This window comes from Phyllobates terribilis, unplaced genomic scaffold (genome assembly GCF_046119375.1).
Source record: "Phyllobates terribilis strain yellow unplaced genomic scaffold, ASM4611937v1 Scaffold_5__5_contigs__length_657084704, whole genome shotgun sequence".
NCBI classification, from domain to species: domain Eukaryota; kingdom Metazoa; phylum Chordata; class Amphibia; order Anura; family Dendrobatidae; genus Phyllobates; species Phyllobates terribilis.
Window position 1 is genome coordinate 424,220,826 of NW_027362765.1, and position 19,299 is coordinate 424,240,124.

At 40.3% G+C, this 19,299-nt stretch overlaps 1 protein-coding gene across 1 annotated transcript in view; it reads right to left on the minus strand.

The window, feature by feature from the left end:
• Positions 1 to 19,299, minus strand: part of LOC141271601 (DNA nucleotidylexotransferase-like) — a 279,576-nt gene that overhangs the window by 63,834 nt on the left and 196,443 nt on the right. Inside the window, exon 5 of the mRNA XM_073681645.1 lies at positions 10,168 to 10,247. Coding sequence (XP_073537746.1) covers positions 10,168 to 10,247 — 80 coding nt within the window. The remainder of the gene's footprint in view (positions 1 to 10,167; positions 10,248 to 19,299) is intronic.

Genomic DNA, 19,299 nt, shown 5'->3' on the forward strand with positions numbered 1-19,299 from the left:
TGTTACTATTTTGGGGAGTTCTGAATTGTGGATTGACTATATTCAGTTATGTATATAAAAAAGGACATCTAATGGACACCACTCAAGGCACTGTGTGAATCTCAGATGGACTAGAGATTAAGATAAGTGTATTACTATTTCTTATTTGGTCTGACTAGTACACATTTTTACCTATTCCAGTGGGTTGGGACAAAGGGATTAATTATAACCTTATTTGCGGATGACTTTACACCAGTCTGAGGAATCTTATAATATTGATGTCTGGAATATTGGTATTATAGCTTTGGGAAATTTTGTATTGTGGATTGACTACATTTAGTCATTGTACTAAAGGCCAACTAATTGATATCATTTATGGCATTGCTTGAATCCTAGTTTGATTGGGGATGAAAATATTCTTAATATTTTTTTCGGACTTGCTCTGACTGGTACACATGTCTATCTATTTATATTAGTGGGCTACTGTAAATCAAAAACCTTCTATTTGTGCAACTATATCTATTTTTGCCCACTCCCCACTGATATGGTATTGTTGTAATTTTTTATATTGAGCATGTCAATTATGACATGAATAGTCTACAATTGGTCCATTTATATGTATGTGTTAGGCATCTTTTGACTGTATAGGGATACCTAGGGAAAGGAGAGGGACAGCCTCCGAGGAGCGGGGACACCATCTGAACCTTAGGGTGAAAAGCACTCCGTTGTTAGGTAGGGAGAGCAATCTTATTAGGTGCTATCCAGGGTAAGTTTGTCTGAATTAATTGCTAATTTCATATTATATTCTCCTTACATGGTATCCTGTTTTTGAGATATATGTGTAGTTTTTTCTCACTTGTACTATAGAGTACACTTTTAAGGATAATTATTAAAAGTTAATTTTTATTGGGTATTTTTTCTGTCTATGGTTCTCTGGTAAATATATATACCCTATTACCAATTTAGTTTGGTGAATATTTTTCTGGTTTTTCTCAATTTTCACTATATCCAACAAATATTCCTTCCATGGATCTGTTTTGAAGTTTGGAACGTTTTTCTGTTGGAATGAATATAAAACCTTTGCATCCAAAATCTTTGAAATGACTGACAATTGGTTTCATACCTTGCCACAGTTCATATGGAGTTTTCGTCAGTTTTCTGGAAAAAAGTCGGTTCTGTAGATATGTAGCTGTCATTGCTGCCTCACCCCAATATTTCTCTGGTAGTTTGGAATCCGTCAGCATACATCTTATCATTTCTGTTAGGGTTCTGTTTTTCCTTTCTGCTACTCCATTTTGTTCAGGTGTGTATGGAACAGTTTTCTGGTGTTCTATTCCATTTTGTCTTAAGTAGTCTTCTATTCTGTGACCTGTAAATTCACCTCCATTATCACTTCTGATGACAATTGGCTTCCTTTGAAATTTGTTACTTGATCTTGTTACATAGTAATAATAATAATAATAATAGTTTATTTTTATAGCGCCAACATATTCCGCAGCACTTTACAAATTTTAGGGGGGACTTATACAGACAATACAGAATAAGCATATCTCATATCGAACGGAGTGAGGGCCCTGCTCGCGAGCTTACAGTCTATGAGGAAGTGGGGGAGACACAAAAGGTAAAAAGTACATATATTGTATAATGCAGCCTTGATATACTGAATAGGATAAATAATAATACATGGACATAGTCTACAAGTTTATCAAAAACTTCACTTTTGTTCTTAATTAAGTATGTGTCTGTGTATCTTGAGTAGTCGTCTATAAAAGTCAACATGTACCGTATCTATTGCCTCCTGATGTAGTCACTTTCATGGGTCCACATACGTCAGTATGCACCAAATCAAGTGGTCTTTCGCTTTTCATCTCACTTTCGTTTGGAATAGATATCCTTGTGGCTTTGGATTTTATACAACATTCACATCTTACGGTAATTGAGCAATCTGATATCTTTAAATCTTTTGTCAATTCTTTTCTCTGTAGTTCCCTTATACTGTCAGGGTGTCTATGTCCTAGACGTCTATGCCACATGTGAATACAGTTTTTGTGATCATGTGTGCACATCTTCATCTGTTCCTTTGGTGTATCAAAATGATATAATTGTTCATCTGCCTTGACTTTGGTTATCACCTTGTTTCCTGCAATAATTGCACACTCATTGTCTTTGAATTTTACTGTAAGTCCTTTTGCTGTTAAACATTTCACAGATAATAATCCGCCTTCCAATTTTGGAACATACAACACATCCTGTACAACTATCTTTGAATCTTGTCCGAACTTGTTTGAACAATTTAGCATACCTTGTCCGATACCTTCTGCGGTTATTTTGCTTCCATCTGCAAGATAAATGGCTTATTTCTTATCTAAATTCTTGCCACTTGTCATATGACTCGTTGCTCCTGAATCAATAAACCAACCAAGTGATGATTTCTTGTCTGTTACTTTAAATGTGCCATTCCAATTATTCTCACATGAATCGGAAATTGTATTTTTTACTTTCTGTGTATGCTTTTTATGTTGTAATTTTGTTGTTCTGCTTTCCATATGGTACAGTCTTTCTTTAAATGACCTTTTTTCTTACATCTGAAGCATTCTCTTGTCTCTTTATTATAGGGTTTTTTAAATTCTGTAGCTTTAAGAGCGTTTTCACTGTCCTTTTCAGTAGAAGAATCATTTCTTTGTTCTTTTCTTCTCTGATATTCATCTATTAGTCTTGTTTTCACAAAATCTAATGTAATGTCAGTTTCTGGTCTCGTCTCAAGGACATTTATCAAGGGTGTATACGAATCTGGTAAACTGCACAATAATATAGCTGCTACATGACTATCTTTAATGTCTTCACCAATAGATCTTAGCTGTGATATCACTTCCATCATTGAGAATATGTGCTTCTGCATGTCGTCATTTGCACTCAATCTCATACTGTAAAGCTTTCTTAATAAAAATAACTTGTGATTCAAGCTAGGTCTTTCATACAGTTTTCTTAATTCTTCCCACATTCCTTTAACTGTTTCTTCATTTCTTATATGTATTAATTGAGCATAATCCACTAATAAGCTAATGGTGGCTCTCGCTTGTCTATTCTTCTTATCCCATGTCTGATTATCTTGATCTGGTCTTTCTGTAACAATTACTTCCCAGAAATCATCCTTAGATAACAACATCTCTACTTTAAATTTCCATAACTGATAATTTTCACTATTCAGTTTAGCTACTGTAAATTTCAGTTCTGTGTTACTCATCATCTTTATATAGTCTTACTTGTTTAGAGAGTTGTACTGAAGATATTCTCCTCTTTTTCTTCTTGCTGATAGTTCCTATATGTCCTGCCTGTGTTGAATTCTCTGTAATTATATCCAGCTCCTGGGATCATGAATTCCTTTGTCACTCTGTATCTGGATTTATTTCCTTCTGTTTACAGAGCTTATCTGTGTGCTCCGTTATCTGGGGTTATAAACCAGGATCCTCTTGTAGTGCGGGCCTGTAGAGTCTGGGCTTTAGTGTCTGGGTTCTGGCCTGGGCCCATAACCTGTCGCAGAGTGCATCTTCTTATCGTCACCACTGTACTTACGAGAGCTTCAATCAGCAAGATATCTTGAGTAAACAGTATTTACTTCATACTGGTTAAACATGAGATACAATTCAGTGTCACACAGTCTGTGTGCTACTGACATAACACATTCAGGAAAAAAAGAAAAAACACAGGAAGTAAAAACAACCAACAATTGAGAGCTTTTCTCTCCCATTACAGCAAGCATATAACTTTACACACTATCGCCATCTGCTGTCTGGTTAGTATAAAGTCCTCCTTTCACTTATAATAAGTCCTAATCTGTTGTATATGCCAACAGACTGCACCCCGCTGTGTCCTTGACTTAATTGCTGCGTCACCTGCCTTGCACTACACCAACAACAAAGCTACCTCTTTAACTGCCCTGGGGCCTAGCTCTACCCGTGGAGAGCTGAACCATCTCTGCTGCGTCACCAATGGCCCCAGTGGATCTGAACAGCAGCGGCGGCCACCTATAGCCACATACCACAGGTGGCGTCACGAAACTTTATCCCCAAAACTTTATTCCTTCCTGTTATTGGCCACGGACCGGGTCACACCACCATGACTATCCTAAAAGAACCGACCGGCCCGGCGCCGAGTACTCCACGGCCCCAGGGGGCGCGTCACAACATTGTTGACAGCAGTGACCTGGGAGTCAGAAATGCTTCCAGGGGTCTTCCCCATGCTGTTCCCATGCCATTTGAGCACTGTTCCCATCGATTTGGGCAATTTTTAGGCCCTCTGCAGACCGCCAGAGCGAGCCACCTGAAAAATGCTCGAGTTTCCCATAGACTTACATTGGGCTCATTGCTAAGGTCGAGCACCCGAGTATTCCAATGTGCTCAACCTGAGCAACGAGTACCCGAGCATTTTAGTGCTCGCCCATCACTACACTGCAGCTAACCACAGTGACTAGCTGCAGCAGCCAGATGCCTGTCTACTGCAATGATGGAAATTAGCCAGTTGTACACATTAGGTATAAAGGCACATCTGTCACTGGATACCACAATACAGACTGCGTATATTACTATTTAGATCTCTAGCACCTGCTGAGACCAGTGTACTTACTTTGAAAATCCATCTCAGAATGGCTGTGTCCTAATTTAAAGTTTTAATGTTAGTCAGGGGAACTTTCAAAAATCGGTTACACAGTTATGATATGGTTTTTAAAGTAAGTACACCAGCCTCATCGGATCTAAGAGAGCTATTTGATGCAGTTTATATTTGTGAGGTCTGGTGATAGATCTCCATCTTGATACTTAAAACACCTGACTGAACAATTCACATATGATTGATTGTATGAAATAATAGCAGACGTCTTGATACTTTCAGATAATCACATCAGATATGTACATATAAAGAAACCATGATGTGAAGCCAGGCAGAACGCTACAGTCACAGGGATTGCTGTATTAATGGTGATTGGGATTGATTCATGTGTTAAATCTAAATCTTTGATGCAAACTAAGAAAGTATAAATTATCTTGGCAGCGCAGAATAAAATATTCAAAAGTCTCACGAAACACACGTACATATTAAAATGATAAATGGAGAAAAGTATTTGGTAAATAATCAAGGCTGTATTTAATCTACGTCTTTCCTAAATTTTCAGTGAAAGATAAAGATTCGGAAGGAGTAAAAATGACTAAGTGAAGGATGAGAGATGCAATTTTTGCTGCTATTCCAATATATTTGCTGCCATCGTATTGATAGTGACAATTACAGACAGTATTTCTTTATTTACTTAATAAAATTAAGTAAATAAAGTATTTTAATATTCAGTGAACTGTGTCAATGTTGGCATCATTGTCTGCTGCTTTAAAAATGCAATAATATGACTTCCTATTTACCATGTGGGTCATTGTTCCCCGCGCCCCCTCACCCACATGTGCCTATTCCACAGCAGTGGTAGTTTTCCTTGGCATCCAGTGCCAACTTTGGTTAGTAGATTTCCTATATTTGTTGCCCAATGTTACAGGTAGCCATACACAATCATGGCAAACCATGAGTTTTGATGTTTGTCTCTCCTTCTGTTCCTGGTTTGTACATTGGTTCTATCACAACTTCTATGTGTTATTCTGATACCACTGATCCATCTCTTGGGTATAATCTCTGGCTATGCCCTATGGCAGCAATACCTTATAACCAAAGGGAACCCTTGAATATGTAAACCCCGGTTGGGAAACAGTAGCTTTTGGTGAGGATTTTAGTCTTGTCTAGCTCTTTTCTGGAATCTTGTCTTTAGTTAGTGTTCCTCTGCTTGAGATCACACTTACAAGGGTTGCCTGGTTTAGAGTTTAGAAAAAACTTTTTGACAGTGAGGGTGATCAATGAGTGGAACAGGCTTCCACAAGAGGTGGTGAGTTCTCCTTCAATGGCAGTCTTCAAACATAGGCTGGACAGACATCTGTCTGAGATGGTTTAGTGAATCCTGCATTGAGCAGGAGGTTGGACCAGATGACGCCTCCTGAAGAAGCCACAGAGATGAAACGCGCGTCTGGGCGTGATATCCTACTCCCTCTTTGGACCCACACTCGTCATCATGTCACAAGGTATACACTATTTCACCAACGCTATTTGTGACCTGTGATAACTTGTGTCCTGTGATAACCGGTTACAGGCATACTATTGATGCTCATATACTAGTCCAGCAAGGACTCTGCGGTGTATAATGGGATCAGGGATCTTATAAGGTTTTCTGCCCTAACACCCCAACCATTATGTGGGATGCCTTAACCACTTAGCTTGAATCCACTTTTTTGATTTCCAAAAGGTGGGGGATATTTGAATGGTTGACACAGGTATATACACAAATATACTTAGGGATTCCAGTCTCTGCACATGGTCTGTAATGCTTCATTGCTGTTCCTTTTACAGCTTCTGTCTTTATCTTATACCAGATTCTGAGCAATTCTATATATAGGCATTCATTGTGAGGGATCCTCTGAGGAATGCTGTCTCTTTTCTCAGGCATTTTTTAGAACTTCTGTTGTCCCTAGCCGTATTTCTCATCCACCGCCACCATAATTTGTTATACTGTTTACTGATGCACTTGTTTGTGATTTTCACATAATAAAATTTTATTTATCAATTAATTGTTCTTTCCCCTGTTTCTCTTTATGGGAGTCCTTGCAACCATATTATTCCATATGAGGTTTAAATGGGCATGTATTTCCCCATTCTGTTAGGTTTATACTTTATATAGGGGGGATTTTTGTATAGGTTAACAGATTGGACCAGATGACCCTGGAGGTCCCTTCCAACTCTACCTTTCTATGTTTCTATGACTATGAAATGTTGTTTTTATATACCCATTTCAGAATTCTGGATTTGGACAAAGGGGATCCTCTGCCCAGGACCCTCATATTTTGGCCATATGTGACATGAAGAAGTAGTGCTGATGCTTCAAAAGCATCCAGCAACTATTAGAGTTAACACAATCACAGGAGACAGGAAGTGTTGTGCTTCAGAAGCTTCCAGTAACTAGAGGGGTTAACACAGTCACAGGAGACAGGGAGTGGTTAGCAGAGCCCCAGGGGGATTGTGGGGAACTTGTTTATTAGTCTGGCTGGAACCGAAGGGAAAGGTGGTGTGTGTGATCTGTATCTCACTGAAGCGCCTGGGAAGTTAACAGGATTCAAATCAGGAGTGAAGCTAAACACAGGTCACATAGACTTCCTGAACTAACAGAGCAGAGTATTATTGGGAAGAAAGATAAGGACTTTCTCCCCCCTCCATCTCAATGCAGGATAAAGAATGCTGTGTACTATTGTGCCTTTGTGAAGGAAAAGCCTGTGGTTGTGGGTGCATATAAGTGTGCTGCTAAAGAGACTTGATCTGTGCTGTACTGTGCTACTGGAAAGACTGTTAATTCTTGTGCTTTAAGAAGAAACTGTACTGTTTGTTACTGGAACCTGTTGCTCAAGAGACTTAAATTGCACTGGCCATGCAGCTTCATATTAAATGCTACTGTTCTACCGTTTATGAGGACTCTTGTCAAATGTGTCTGGTCAGCAAGTGAATCCACCCACCTGTCTGTGCCTGAGGGTCAATACCCCCTGTATGACTGAGAGAACTGCAGCATATGTTCGCCCTGAGTAACGGTTCCCCCAGGATTCAAAAGAATTTATGTAACCTGTCTCACCCCTATCTGAACTTAGGCGGCGTGCGTGTAACACATAGTTTTGACAAATTAAAATCGCTAAGGGTTGTAATCTTGACCAGGAGAGTCAGCCCACAAGCACTAATTGAATATAAACCCAAAACCAAAAAAATGTGCAAGGACTAAAGTAAATATGAAAAAAAAACATGATCGACAATCTATATTGAATGCTTGCTGCAGTCGCAGTACCCTTGGGGTCAAAATTTGACCCCATACATCTTTATCAATGATTTAGATGAAGGAATTGAGGGTAAACTGATTAAATTTGCTGATGACACAAAGCTAGGAGGGATAGCTAATACTAGAGAAGAGAGAGAGAGGATTCAAAAAGACCTAAATAAACTGCTGAGGTAATCTGACATGTTTCTATGACAATGTCAACCCGTGTTATTTCAACCTAGCTCAAGTGACAGGATACCGCCTGAGTATTCAGGTAGTTCACCTCTTGCCACTAATTTGTATTGTGAACCACCTTTTTTCCTTAACACTGTTGTTCCAGCACTGCTACATTATACACCACTACAAATGCTACCCCTACACCACTACTATTCCAGTTAGCAGTGTTCCAGCTTTGCTATCAAAAACCACTGCTACAAATCTGCTATATCAGTATCCATCCAGCCCTGCTACATCAGTCTACACTGTTCCAGTAATCAGTGATCCAGCTCTGTTTTACCAGTCATCACCAATACAGTTCTGCTTCACCAGGCATCACCAAGCCAGCTCTTCTTCACCAGACATTACTGTTTCAGCTTTAATATATCAGCTTGGCTTTTCTTATACATCCCACTCCTCCATCCTGCTGCTCCACTGCTACCTGCCCTTGGTGCTCTAGAACCGCTCTTCTGGATTCAAGGCTTCAAGGATCCACCTCACTATGTGAGACATTACAGGTGTGGCATTATATGTGGGAGGTATTTTTTCCTGATATATTAGGCCACAATTTATTTTTCTCATAAAACCCCCCAAAAAAACTTTTGCATTCCTCCATATGAAATCGGAGACATATGAATAGATCCCGTGAAAAACAATGGGAGCCCTAGTATGGTTCCCCTCAATTTATTCTTGGAACTTGTATGAAGTTGTGCACATGAATCTTCACATTTCCAAACGAAGTCTCAAATATTAGATAAAAGATAAATTTTATCCACCTTTTATATGTCTTGCCCTGAACTGTTTCCGGATTATCGTTAGAAATTGCAATAACAATTTGACAAAAATTGGCAACAAGAATCTACTATTTTCCTAGTCATTCAGTTATACCAGTACTCCTTTCAAGCATGTGGGCTGATTTTACTAAAAAGGTGGGCCACGGTAATGGATTTCACTGTTGGAAATCAATACCACTCATTAGAATGTAACGTGATATGCACAATACACTGGAATTAAATGAAAATCAGTTTGTTGAAAGAAAGAAATATACGAAAGCTCTCACGATGGTGGGGAATAAATTGTCCTTTTATGTCTGTAATTAAATTTTACATGGTATATAAATGGTAAATTGCCTGGAAGATAGCGGCATCAAATTCTTTGATGATGTGTTATAGCCACAAGACGATAGTGCGCCATTGCCTTGAACTCATACTCGGCAGGTCTGTCGTGTGCCAACGTAAAGCATTTAATGCACAACTGGATAATAATATAAATGGCTTTGGGTACATTGACAAGAGAATAGGAAAATTGGTCTTGTCCCTGTAAATCTGTTTTTATTTGCAAAGCAAGTCATGCGTGCGGTGACCTCAATATCCTACAACGCGGAATATGTCCCAGCTTTGCATAGCAAGTAGAAACTACTTAGCCGCAGTCTCTCCGAAGCCTGAACACTGGGGCGCCTTAAAGTAGTAATCTTACAGATTATCAGCGGCTGAACCATTGCCTTCCCCAAGCACTCAATAACACTAAAATGAGTCAGATAGCTGGAATAAGTATACGTTTGAGAAGGAACAATGTTTCGATGTTGCCGGAGTGGAACATCACCTATGGATTTCAGGCACATCAGAATGCCGAACATCCATCATGAAAAAATTGGGTGTTGGCATTATCTCTCTACGGCTCAAATTTAAATGTCATTTGAAAAGTTGACATGTTGGAACGAGTACATTAAAGATTAGCGCCAAGCGAATATCAATGCGACTTTCACATTTATATGATTGTAGAATAATCCTTGGACAAAATACATGTTGCAGTGAACATGAAAAATAGCCTGTAGTGGAAGAATGCAGAAATCATTTTCGCTATTGATTCCCAAGTGTTTGTAAAATCCTTGCCCAGATAAGCCCTATGCAATTAAATGGAATATTTCTGTCCCTGCCAGTACCAGTCACAGCTGAGACGTGGCTTAGAAAATCACAATGAAATTCTATTTCACCGGTATAAACCTGACCCCTGAGTTCGCTTTTTTCCACTCTGCTGCCTGCTATATCATTATTTTAGCTAGCAGTTTTGATGACTGTGTAGCCAATAATTATTACCGTGAATATTCTGTTGATGTCTTGCAGCGGAGTCCGTCTCTGACACGCATATGGAGACATATGGACACAAGATGAAGAGACTGCAGGATTGAAAGTGGCAGAGCAATCTTCCTGAACCTGGAGTGAAAAATACATATAAGAAGAACAGCCATGTTATAAAAATCGAAAAAAATGTTATTCCTTCTGCTTTGTTGTATGCCCGGTTAACATGAAAAATTATATAATTATATAATTCGCTCGGAATCTGCTCCAATTATAATCCCCATGGTCTTAGAAAAGAGGTTTGCAATTTTATGCAATTAACTTTACATGTGCGACAGTACAATCAGCAGTGATTGCCCTTCAATATATTTATGTTGCTGCGTTTCTAGACTGACATGTGCTTAATGGCAAAACGTGCGATGACAAATTAATACATGCAAATCATTTTTTTTTTAACAGTGCTGTTTGGTAGTTTAGAAAAGTAATAGAAAGCACAAAGGAACAGCTTCAGGAACATAAATATATATAAAGCATATTATAGGAGAACAAAATCGTTATTATATATTAGAAATTAAATCCAGTAGGTTGTTTTTGTGATTTAGTAAACGGTACAGTATCTTAGATGGTCCCATTGCAGGACATCGGAAGGGTCTAAGTTAAGAAATGCTCACTAGTTAGGGTATGTGAACATATCGTCTTTTCCAGGGGGTAATATCTTTAACCCACCTGAAAAAGTGCTAAATAAAAGGTTACAAAAAAGAGCATATGCCCTGCAATGTCAAAATGACTTGCTGTGCATATGTTCAGTCTTTGGAAGTTCTTTTAACCGATTCGCGTCTCCAAAGACGCAAATCAGTGGAAAGGAATGACCTGACAATTTCTCAGGTGGCTTCTGCTTTGAAGCCGCTCACTATTTTATACAGTACAAGTGAAGAAAAAAAAGGCAAAGGTGTACAAAAAAACTACTGAAAAGACGCGGCAAAAGACAGTTCAGGAAAAAAAAAAAAACACCAGGATTTCCTGAAGCATCTTCTGCTTGAAAAGCATGGAGAGTTTGCACATATTAATAACTAGCTCAAGCTAACATGGCAGACTAAGTCCTGGATACTGGGTAAAGGCTGCAAACTACAAAGATCTTGTGGAGTCCTTGGTAAGTGAGGGACAATTTTTGTTGGTCTACCTCTTTTGCTACTGAGAAGTACTAACCTATGAAAGAAACCCTTAACATTAGGGTTCATTCAGACATCAGTGATTCTCTCATACAAGAAAATTGGGACCGGTTTCATTAGTGCTTTTTTTGTCAGAGTTTCATCAGACTTTGATCATAGTTACATACGTTGAAAAAAGACCTAGGTCCATCAAGTTCAACCTTCCTCCACCAATTATATATTTTGTCACTAAATTATCTATATCCCACAATGTTATGTGTATCGAGGAAATAATCCAGCCCTTTTTTGAAAGCTGTTATAGTGTCGCCCATCACTACTTCTTATGGTCGGCATTCCAAAGTCTGACTGCTCTGACTGTAAAGAACCCCTTCATATTTAGCTGCCGGAATCGCCTTTCCTCCACCCATAATGAGTGCCCCTTGGTCCTTAGTATGGTCTTTGGAAGGAATAAGTCATGTGCCAGTCATTTGTATTGACCACACATATATTTATACATGTAAATGAAATCCCCTCTGAGGCGTCTTTTTCTAAGCTAAACAAGCCTAAATTTTCAAACATACTCGGATCAAAATCAAGCATGTCCTTGTGAATTTGCGAGGAACAAAAAATCATGCAGATGTGAACAGCCTTATTGACTATTATAGGTATGAGTGCTTGCACTTGTATGCAATAAAAAGGACATTTAAATTAATTTTGGTTGAACCCATCAATTTCACCAATACTATCCAACCATTTAATGTATATGGAGGCCTCCTGAGTCTTACTGGTAGATGATGTTGGGGAGAGAAGGCTTCGATAGTTGAACTTCAACGGGACCAGCTGACCATCTGATGTGCGCCTACTCTCTCACAACCATACTGTGCATTGGGGTAAATAAAGATTTCAATGTACAGTATAATTCTTTTGTTTACAGGGAAGATAAATTACCTCCAGAAGTGTCTGGCAGAGGCTTACTCTTCTCTACCCATTTAGAACGTTTCAGCAGGTCTTGTGTTCTACTGCATGGGTGAGTCAGGAGAACTAGATTTCGGCCAAACAAGCATTCATGGGTATATTTAGATATTCACAGGCAATGCAAAATTAGAAAACAAGAGAGGAGATACAAAATTGAAGAGAAGGAAATTTAAGGGGCAAACAGGCACCAGTCCCTTAAGTACTGGCTGTTACTGCTCAGTACCATCGGTAGATACTTTGTTCCCTGCTATGGTTCTCTCTTTCCACTATATACTGGTTCTCATCAATTAACCAACTACATAACTATAACAGCTTTAAAAAAAAGGGCTTGATGATTTCCTCAGGACACATAACATTGTGGGTTATAGATAATTTAGTGACAAAAAAAATGTATTACTGGTGGAGAAAGGTTGAAGTTGATGGACCTAGGTCTTTTTTCAACCTATGTAACTATGTAACCTACAATTGCGTCATAGCCAAAGAATAGTCTTGAATGTCTAAGTTGAAAAAAGAACAGTAAAAGTAGACACCATAGTCAAATGTGTTGTATAGTTTAAATGGAAAACACAAATAGCTCAGATGAAGTTGTGTGGTTGCATGTGGAATGACATAGAAAAGATAGTCCATCCAGCAAGAATCATGATAGACAGACACTGCAGTCATTGTGAAAGGAGCATCTGTCCTTTTTTTTAAGCGGGAGAATAGATGAAATACAAACTAGGTAACACGTGTTTAAATAGTGCTACCAAATTAATATACTTTTGTAAGGAAGTGAAAGATTTATATAACTGAATGCACGGTGGAGCCTAAGTAAATGAGCACTGCCATCTAGTGACTGGGGAGTATAAAAATGGGAGCAAAAAGAGAGCAAGCAGGAACTGGAAAATGTGTGTGTGTTGCCAGGTAGGAGGCAGAAGCAAGAGGCACAAGGGCATGTGACAAGCTGTGTCGCAGTTAGAAAATATGAAAAGCACCTGAGTCCAGGGCAGAGGATGAGTCATCGCCTGGACCTGTGTCGGATGTGCAGTGCTAGTTGAACTGGCTTACAGACACATCTAAATATCGTTTGGAATATTAGTTAGTTAACTTTGTGATTCAGAACTGTGTTGTGAAACAAAGATACTGTTTATATGCCTAGAATAATAATCCCTAGTATTGTGAACTAGTTTAACGTTTCTTGCAAATCATGAAACCCTTAGACATTTAATTTCTGTTCACCTAAATTGTTTATTGTAAATAAATATCAATTTCAGTCTTCATCATCTGTGCCGTTGAATGTGAATACCTGTTTACACTTTTAGCGTGCTAAAATACTATCACACAGTGCTCCAATAATAATGCTCCCAAAAAAATGTATCATATCCAACAACTCCCTCTTCATGCCTTTTCCAACACAACTAGTATTATCTAACTGTATGTATTACCTTCAGGACATGAAACCTATTTACACTGTAAAATTGAAAATGTCAATCAAAGGGTAGTTTTTCTGTTGCAGATTTCAGCTTTCAACAGCATCATTCAGCATTCAGACACTGTGGGAGAATGAACTGCTGTACTTGGAACCTACAGCACCTAATAATCTTCATCATTGACAACAAGGAGGATACAGGTGAAAACAGACACAAACCAGAGAGGTCACACAGTACAGTGTAGATGAACTGCATACATTAACAAACTCTAACATTTAAAGAGGAGCTTTAGACAAATTTTTCATGTTGAACTGGGTACACGATGTAATAGTGGCTGCAGAGAGAAATAAAACATTATTTTTGCCTCTCCGTTGTGAGATATCAGCAATCAAAGTATTTGGCACCTTATGAGTTAAATTTTTAAGTCTCAGTGGGTGATATCAGCCAGTTTTCACTGGGGGCATGTACTTCTTCTCCCTGTATGATGTTAACCAATCATAAGCAGGCAGCAACACTCAAAAGGAAGAAAAAAGAACATGCCCCAACCATAACATAAAGCAGATTTTTCAGTGTACAAGATGTACAATAAAGCCCCCGTCTCACATAGCGAGATCGCTAGCGAGATCGCTGCTGAGTCACGGTTTTGGTGACGTAACAGCGACCTCACCAGCGATGTCGCTATGTGTGACACTTTGCAGCGATCAGGCCCCTGCTGTGAGGTCGCTGATCGCTGCAGAATGTCCTGGACCATTTTTTGTTCGTTGCCCTCCCGCTGGTCAGGCTGGTAACCATGATAAACATCGGGTTACTAGGGGCACACACGCACCTAGTAACCCGATGTTTATCATGGTTACCAGCCTGCTAAAGTGAGCGGTAACCTCCCGCTCACTGTAGCAGAGTGGTAGCCATGATAAGCAACGGGTTACTAGGTGCGCGTGTGCCCCTAGTAACCCGATGTTTATCATGGTTACCAGCCTGCTAAAGTGAGCGGTAACCTCCCGCTCACTGTAGCAGAGTGGTAACCATGATAAACAACGGCTTACTAGGTGCGTGTGTGCCCCTAGTAACCCGATGTTTACCATGGTTACCAGCCTGCTCCTGCTTCAGCAGCAGGCTGGTAACCGGAGCAGGACATCGTGGAAAGATTCTTTCCATGATGTCGCTGCTCCCCTGATCGCTGGTGAGCCTGCCTGTTTGACAGCTCACCAGCGACCACATAGCGACGCAGCAACGATCCCTGACAGGTCGTATCGTTGTCGGGATTGTTGCAGCGTTGCTAAGTGTGACGGGGCCTTAACAGACAGTCCTGATCTCTTGATCTAACCTCCTGCATGAGTCAGTGTGCGGGAGGGGCAGTGCATCTGAGTTTAGCTGTGTCACATTACAAACACTTATTATCAGATCCTACTCCTGTATGAGACAGAATTACAGCCTTGATCTCACTGCAAAACAAGAAAAAGTTGCTTGAACTCAGCAGACATGAGTGTTTCAGTAATCACACTAAGTGATCAGGAGAACTAATAAAAGGGTTTGCAATGTGACACAGCTAAACTCAGCTGCACTTCCCTTCTCCCACATTGACTTATGCAGGCGGTTAGAACAGGAGATCAGAGCTGTAACTTTACATCTCCCACACTGAGAAATCTGATCTAAGCATGTTCTTCTTTCTTTCAAGTGTTGTTCCCTGCTTATGATTGATCAGCATCACACAGGGAGAAAAAGGGCACAACCCTAGTGACAGCTATCATAAACACACTTGGACTCAAAAGAGGTTAACTCATTGGGTGCCAAATACTTTGCTAATATCTCTGCAATGGAGAGGTGAAAGAAAAGGTTTTATTCCGCTTTGTAGCTACTAGTGTCCAATTCTTTAACACAGAGCCATCGCTCTCAACACTGTCCCTCCAGAAAAAAATCTTCAGCTGTTGCTATTACTCTAACACCCATTCTCAACAGCTAAGACTTAGCCAATTAGGCCCAGACTCTTCATCAGCACGGAATGTATCTCTGCAGTCAAAGGCAACAATATTCAAGAGCATGTCCTCATTTGGGCCAAACTACAAATCTAGAATTCTTTATTGTTGAAGATCCTTCAGAAAATGGAACTTCACATCAACATGTTTGGTTCTTGGGTTAACGCTTTCCATCTGTGCGAACATCCTTGGTTGTCATGAAAGATTTTCATTTCTTCCTCTGCACACCATTTATCAATTTATTAGTTTGCTTACCATTGTGAGAGCTGTGATGTGTCTTCCCAAGATGTGAGTTTATATACATTGGCTATGCGCGCATTGCATTAAAAATGCACAGGTGGCTTATGACGCACCCCCTGGGCCGTGGGAGATACCCGGAGCAGGGCCTTGTAGATGCTGGGGGTTGTAGTCACCATGGCGGCAACACGGTCCGTGACTCAGGGCGGTCAAACCAGAGTAGTTTCTCTATAGTCCAACTACGCCACCTGTGGGATGTGGTTATTGGGAACCGCCGCAGCGGAGCAGCCCACTGAAGCTGCTGGTGTGTGCAGCAAGGTGATGTGACTCCCCACAGGAAGAGTGGAGCTTCAGGGCAGCATGTATGGATGATGGTGGTGATAGTGCCGGGATCAGTAATGATAACACGGAGTTTTTGCAGTGCAGTCCTAGGGTCTTTACTGGTGGCAATTATACAGGCCCCAACGGGAGTACTTGCTGGGGATGAGGGCCTGGTCAGTCTGGGAGCAATCCTAGAATCCCCCTGGCCAGGTGGAGTTGTAGGCCTGCCGTACTGACTGTACTCTTTGGGCTATCCCGCTTATAGTCGTGTTGTAGCCCACGTCCCTGAGTGTGGAGTGCTGTGCTCACCCATATGGCTGGCGACTCGGATCCCATGTATTCCTCGCTCCTCTGTGGCGGTACTGGTCCTTTCATGTGGCTGAGCCTCTGGGCTTCTGTTGGGCCAGGAGACCTGCAATCCCCTGCCCTGTGGTATCTGATGCTGGGCCTGAAGGGTCCCACAGCCTCGGACTCCGGTGTCCCGTCCTCTGTGTGCACTGGCCAGGACGAGCTAACTCAGCTCCAGTCCCTGGCTCCTTGCTCCTTAGTGTCCTACTTGACTCCTGACACTAGACTGAACTCAGACTAGACTGACTAACCCCGCCTCCAGATCCAGTTATAAAGGGCAGGATCCTCCCCTCTCTGGTCTGGAGCAGGAGGTGTTGCTGTTGTGTGTTTCTGACCAGGAAACTCCTGTTTTGCTCCCAGACATGGTATTACTACCACTGGGGCAACCAGACCCTCTGGGGTGCCACACTTACCTTTGTTTTCTCTTGTAAAATTCCTTGGTTCTGTATCTGGGTTTTATTTTACCTTTTCACTTGTAGTATTTTGGCTCATGCTGACTTCATCTATTTGTTCAGTAGTACACTGATCACTATAAGTTTTCTCCTTTGATCTAATGTAATCACATAATCACATTACCTTTTAACTACTCATCAAAAATAATTATTTTGCTAATAGCAACTTTGTTTTGGATTCTCTACATTTTGCAATTGTCACTTTATCCAACGAAGATTCATCCTACTGCTTGGTTTTGGAATTTGGTGCATTTTTCCTCTCAAATTGATATTTGCTCTACAAGCAAAATGCAAAATGTGTTTTATATTTGGCTTCTCACCATGCCACAGTTCAAAGGAGCTTTTCTTTTCTGTTTTTGAGAAGATTCTGTCTCATAAATTAGTTACTGTTATTTCAGCTTCACCCATTATTTTTCATGTAGTCCACAATCTGTCAGCATTATTATTATTTCTTTTTAGAGCACCATTGATTCCATGGTACTGTACATGAGAAGGGGTTACATGCAAGGTACAAATATAAAATAAGGTGTACAAACTCAGCCTTGCGGACTTACAGTTTACTGGATAATAGGTAAGGAGACAGTAAGGCAGGGGGTTACAGCAGCTCCGGTGGTGGTGAGGTGGTAGCGGGGTCATTGCAGGCTGTAAGCTTTCTTGAAGAGATGGGTTTTCAAGTTCCGTCTGAAGGTTCCGAGTGTGGCGGATAAACGGATGTGTTAAGGCACCGAATTCCAGAGGATGGCGAACACTCATCTGATCATTTGTCAGGGTTGTGTTCTTCTCTTCCACTATCCCATTTTGCTCTTGTGTGTATGAGACTTTTGATGCTTTGTCCATATTGTATTAGATTAATATCTCTTCAAAGTATGAAGGTCTTTTATTGAAACTTGTCTTTGTTACATAGTGTTTTAGTTTATGCAAAGCTTACCTTTTGTTTTTCATTAGATTAGTGACTGTGTATCTTGCATAATCATCTATAAAGGTCATTGCATATCTTTTGTCTCCAGTTATAGGCAGTTTCATTGAATCACAGGAATCCCTGTGCATTACGTCAAGTGATGGTGAAGCTCTTGTCTGGCTCTCTGTGAAGTGATGCCCTTTTAGCCTTGGATTTAAAGCAGCATTCAGATCTTGCAGTATTTCGACAAGTTGACACTATAAGATCCTTTGTCAGGTTATGTTTTTGTAGTTCTTTGAAGGGGTTATCCAGGACTATTTAATGTTTTTACTATGGGCCTAAGCACCATCACTAATAGACAGGTAGTTGCTAACTATCTGTCAGTTGTGCCTGACACCGATCTCTGCCAGCACAGAGCAGAGCAGTAACAGACCACTCCTGCCAGAGATTTTGCGGCTTCCGCTGATGTCATTGCGAAGGAGCAGCTCTTTCTCTTCCGCTCTGCTCTGTTAACAGAGCGTGACTGCCGCCATTATGCTGATAGGCAGCAGAGAGTCATCTGTCAAACTAGGGGAGAGCCGGCTATCAATCTGCATGATGTTGGCAGTCTTACCCCAATGACAGAGCTGCTCTTTTTTACGTGGAGCAGCTGAATTGTTGGCAGGAGCGGTGGGTGACCGCTTCAAGCCTGCACCGGCTAGGACAGGCAGGTAGTTGCCTTTGAAAGCAACTACCTGCCTGTTAATTTTTAGGAACATAGTAAAAAAAAAAAAAATAGTCCTGGACAACCCCTTTAATGCTTTTTGGATGTCTATGACTCAAACGTCTATGTCACTTATGGATACTGTCATTGTGTCCATGTGTGCCAAGTCTGAAGTATTTGTTCACTATGTGGAGATTACATAAATGCATATCCGCTTTAGCATTAGCTATCACATACTTTCCCGGGAAAAATTTTGCAAACAGGCGAATTAGAATTTTGCCTGATCCACTCATCTCTACTTACAAGGCACTAGATTATTAGTCTAACATGGCACTTATTGATTTTTTTGGTGGGGAGGGGGGTGGGAACCTGCGGTGGGCACTTATGAGAAACCTATAACTGAAATACTTATTAGGTAGCCTGTGATTGCAACACTTATGGTGGCATACAGCTAAATCAATGGAGCTAATTATTGTAAAATGTACTGAAGAATATTGACACTAATCACATTAACGTAAAATCTATAAATTCTTTTTATTTCAAAGATTGTATTTTCTGTGAATTTTGCTAAAGTCGGTTTATTCATGCAGGAAATCAGAAAGGTATAACAGATTTTTAGCCAAATAAAATGTAAGAAAAATAACAAAAGGGCCTTAAGGAGCAGTTAAGATATGAGTAATATACGA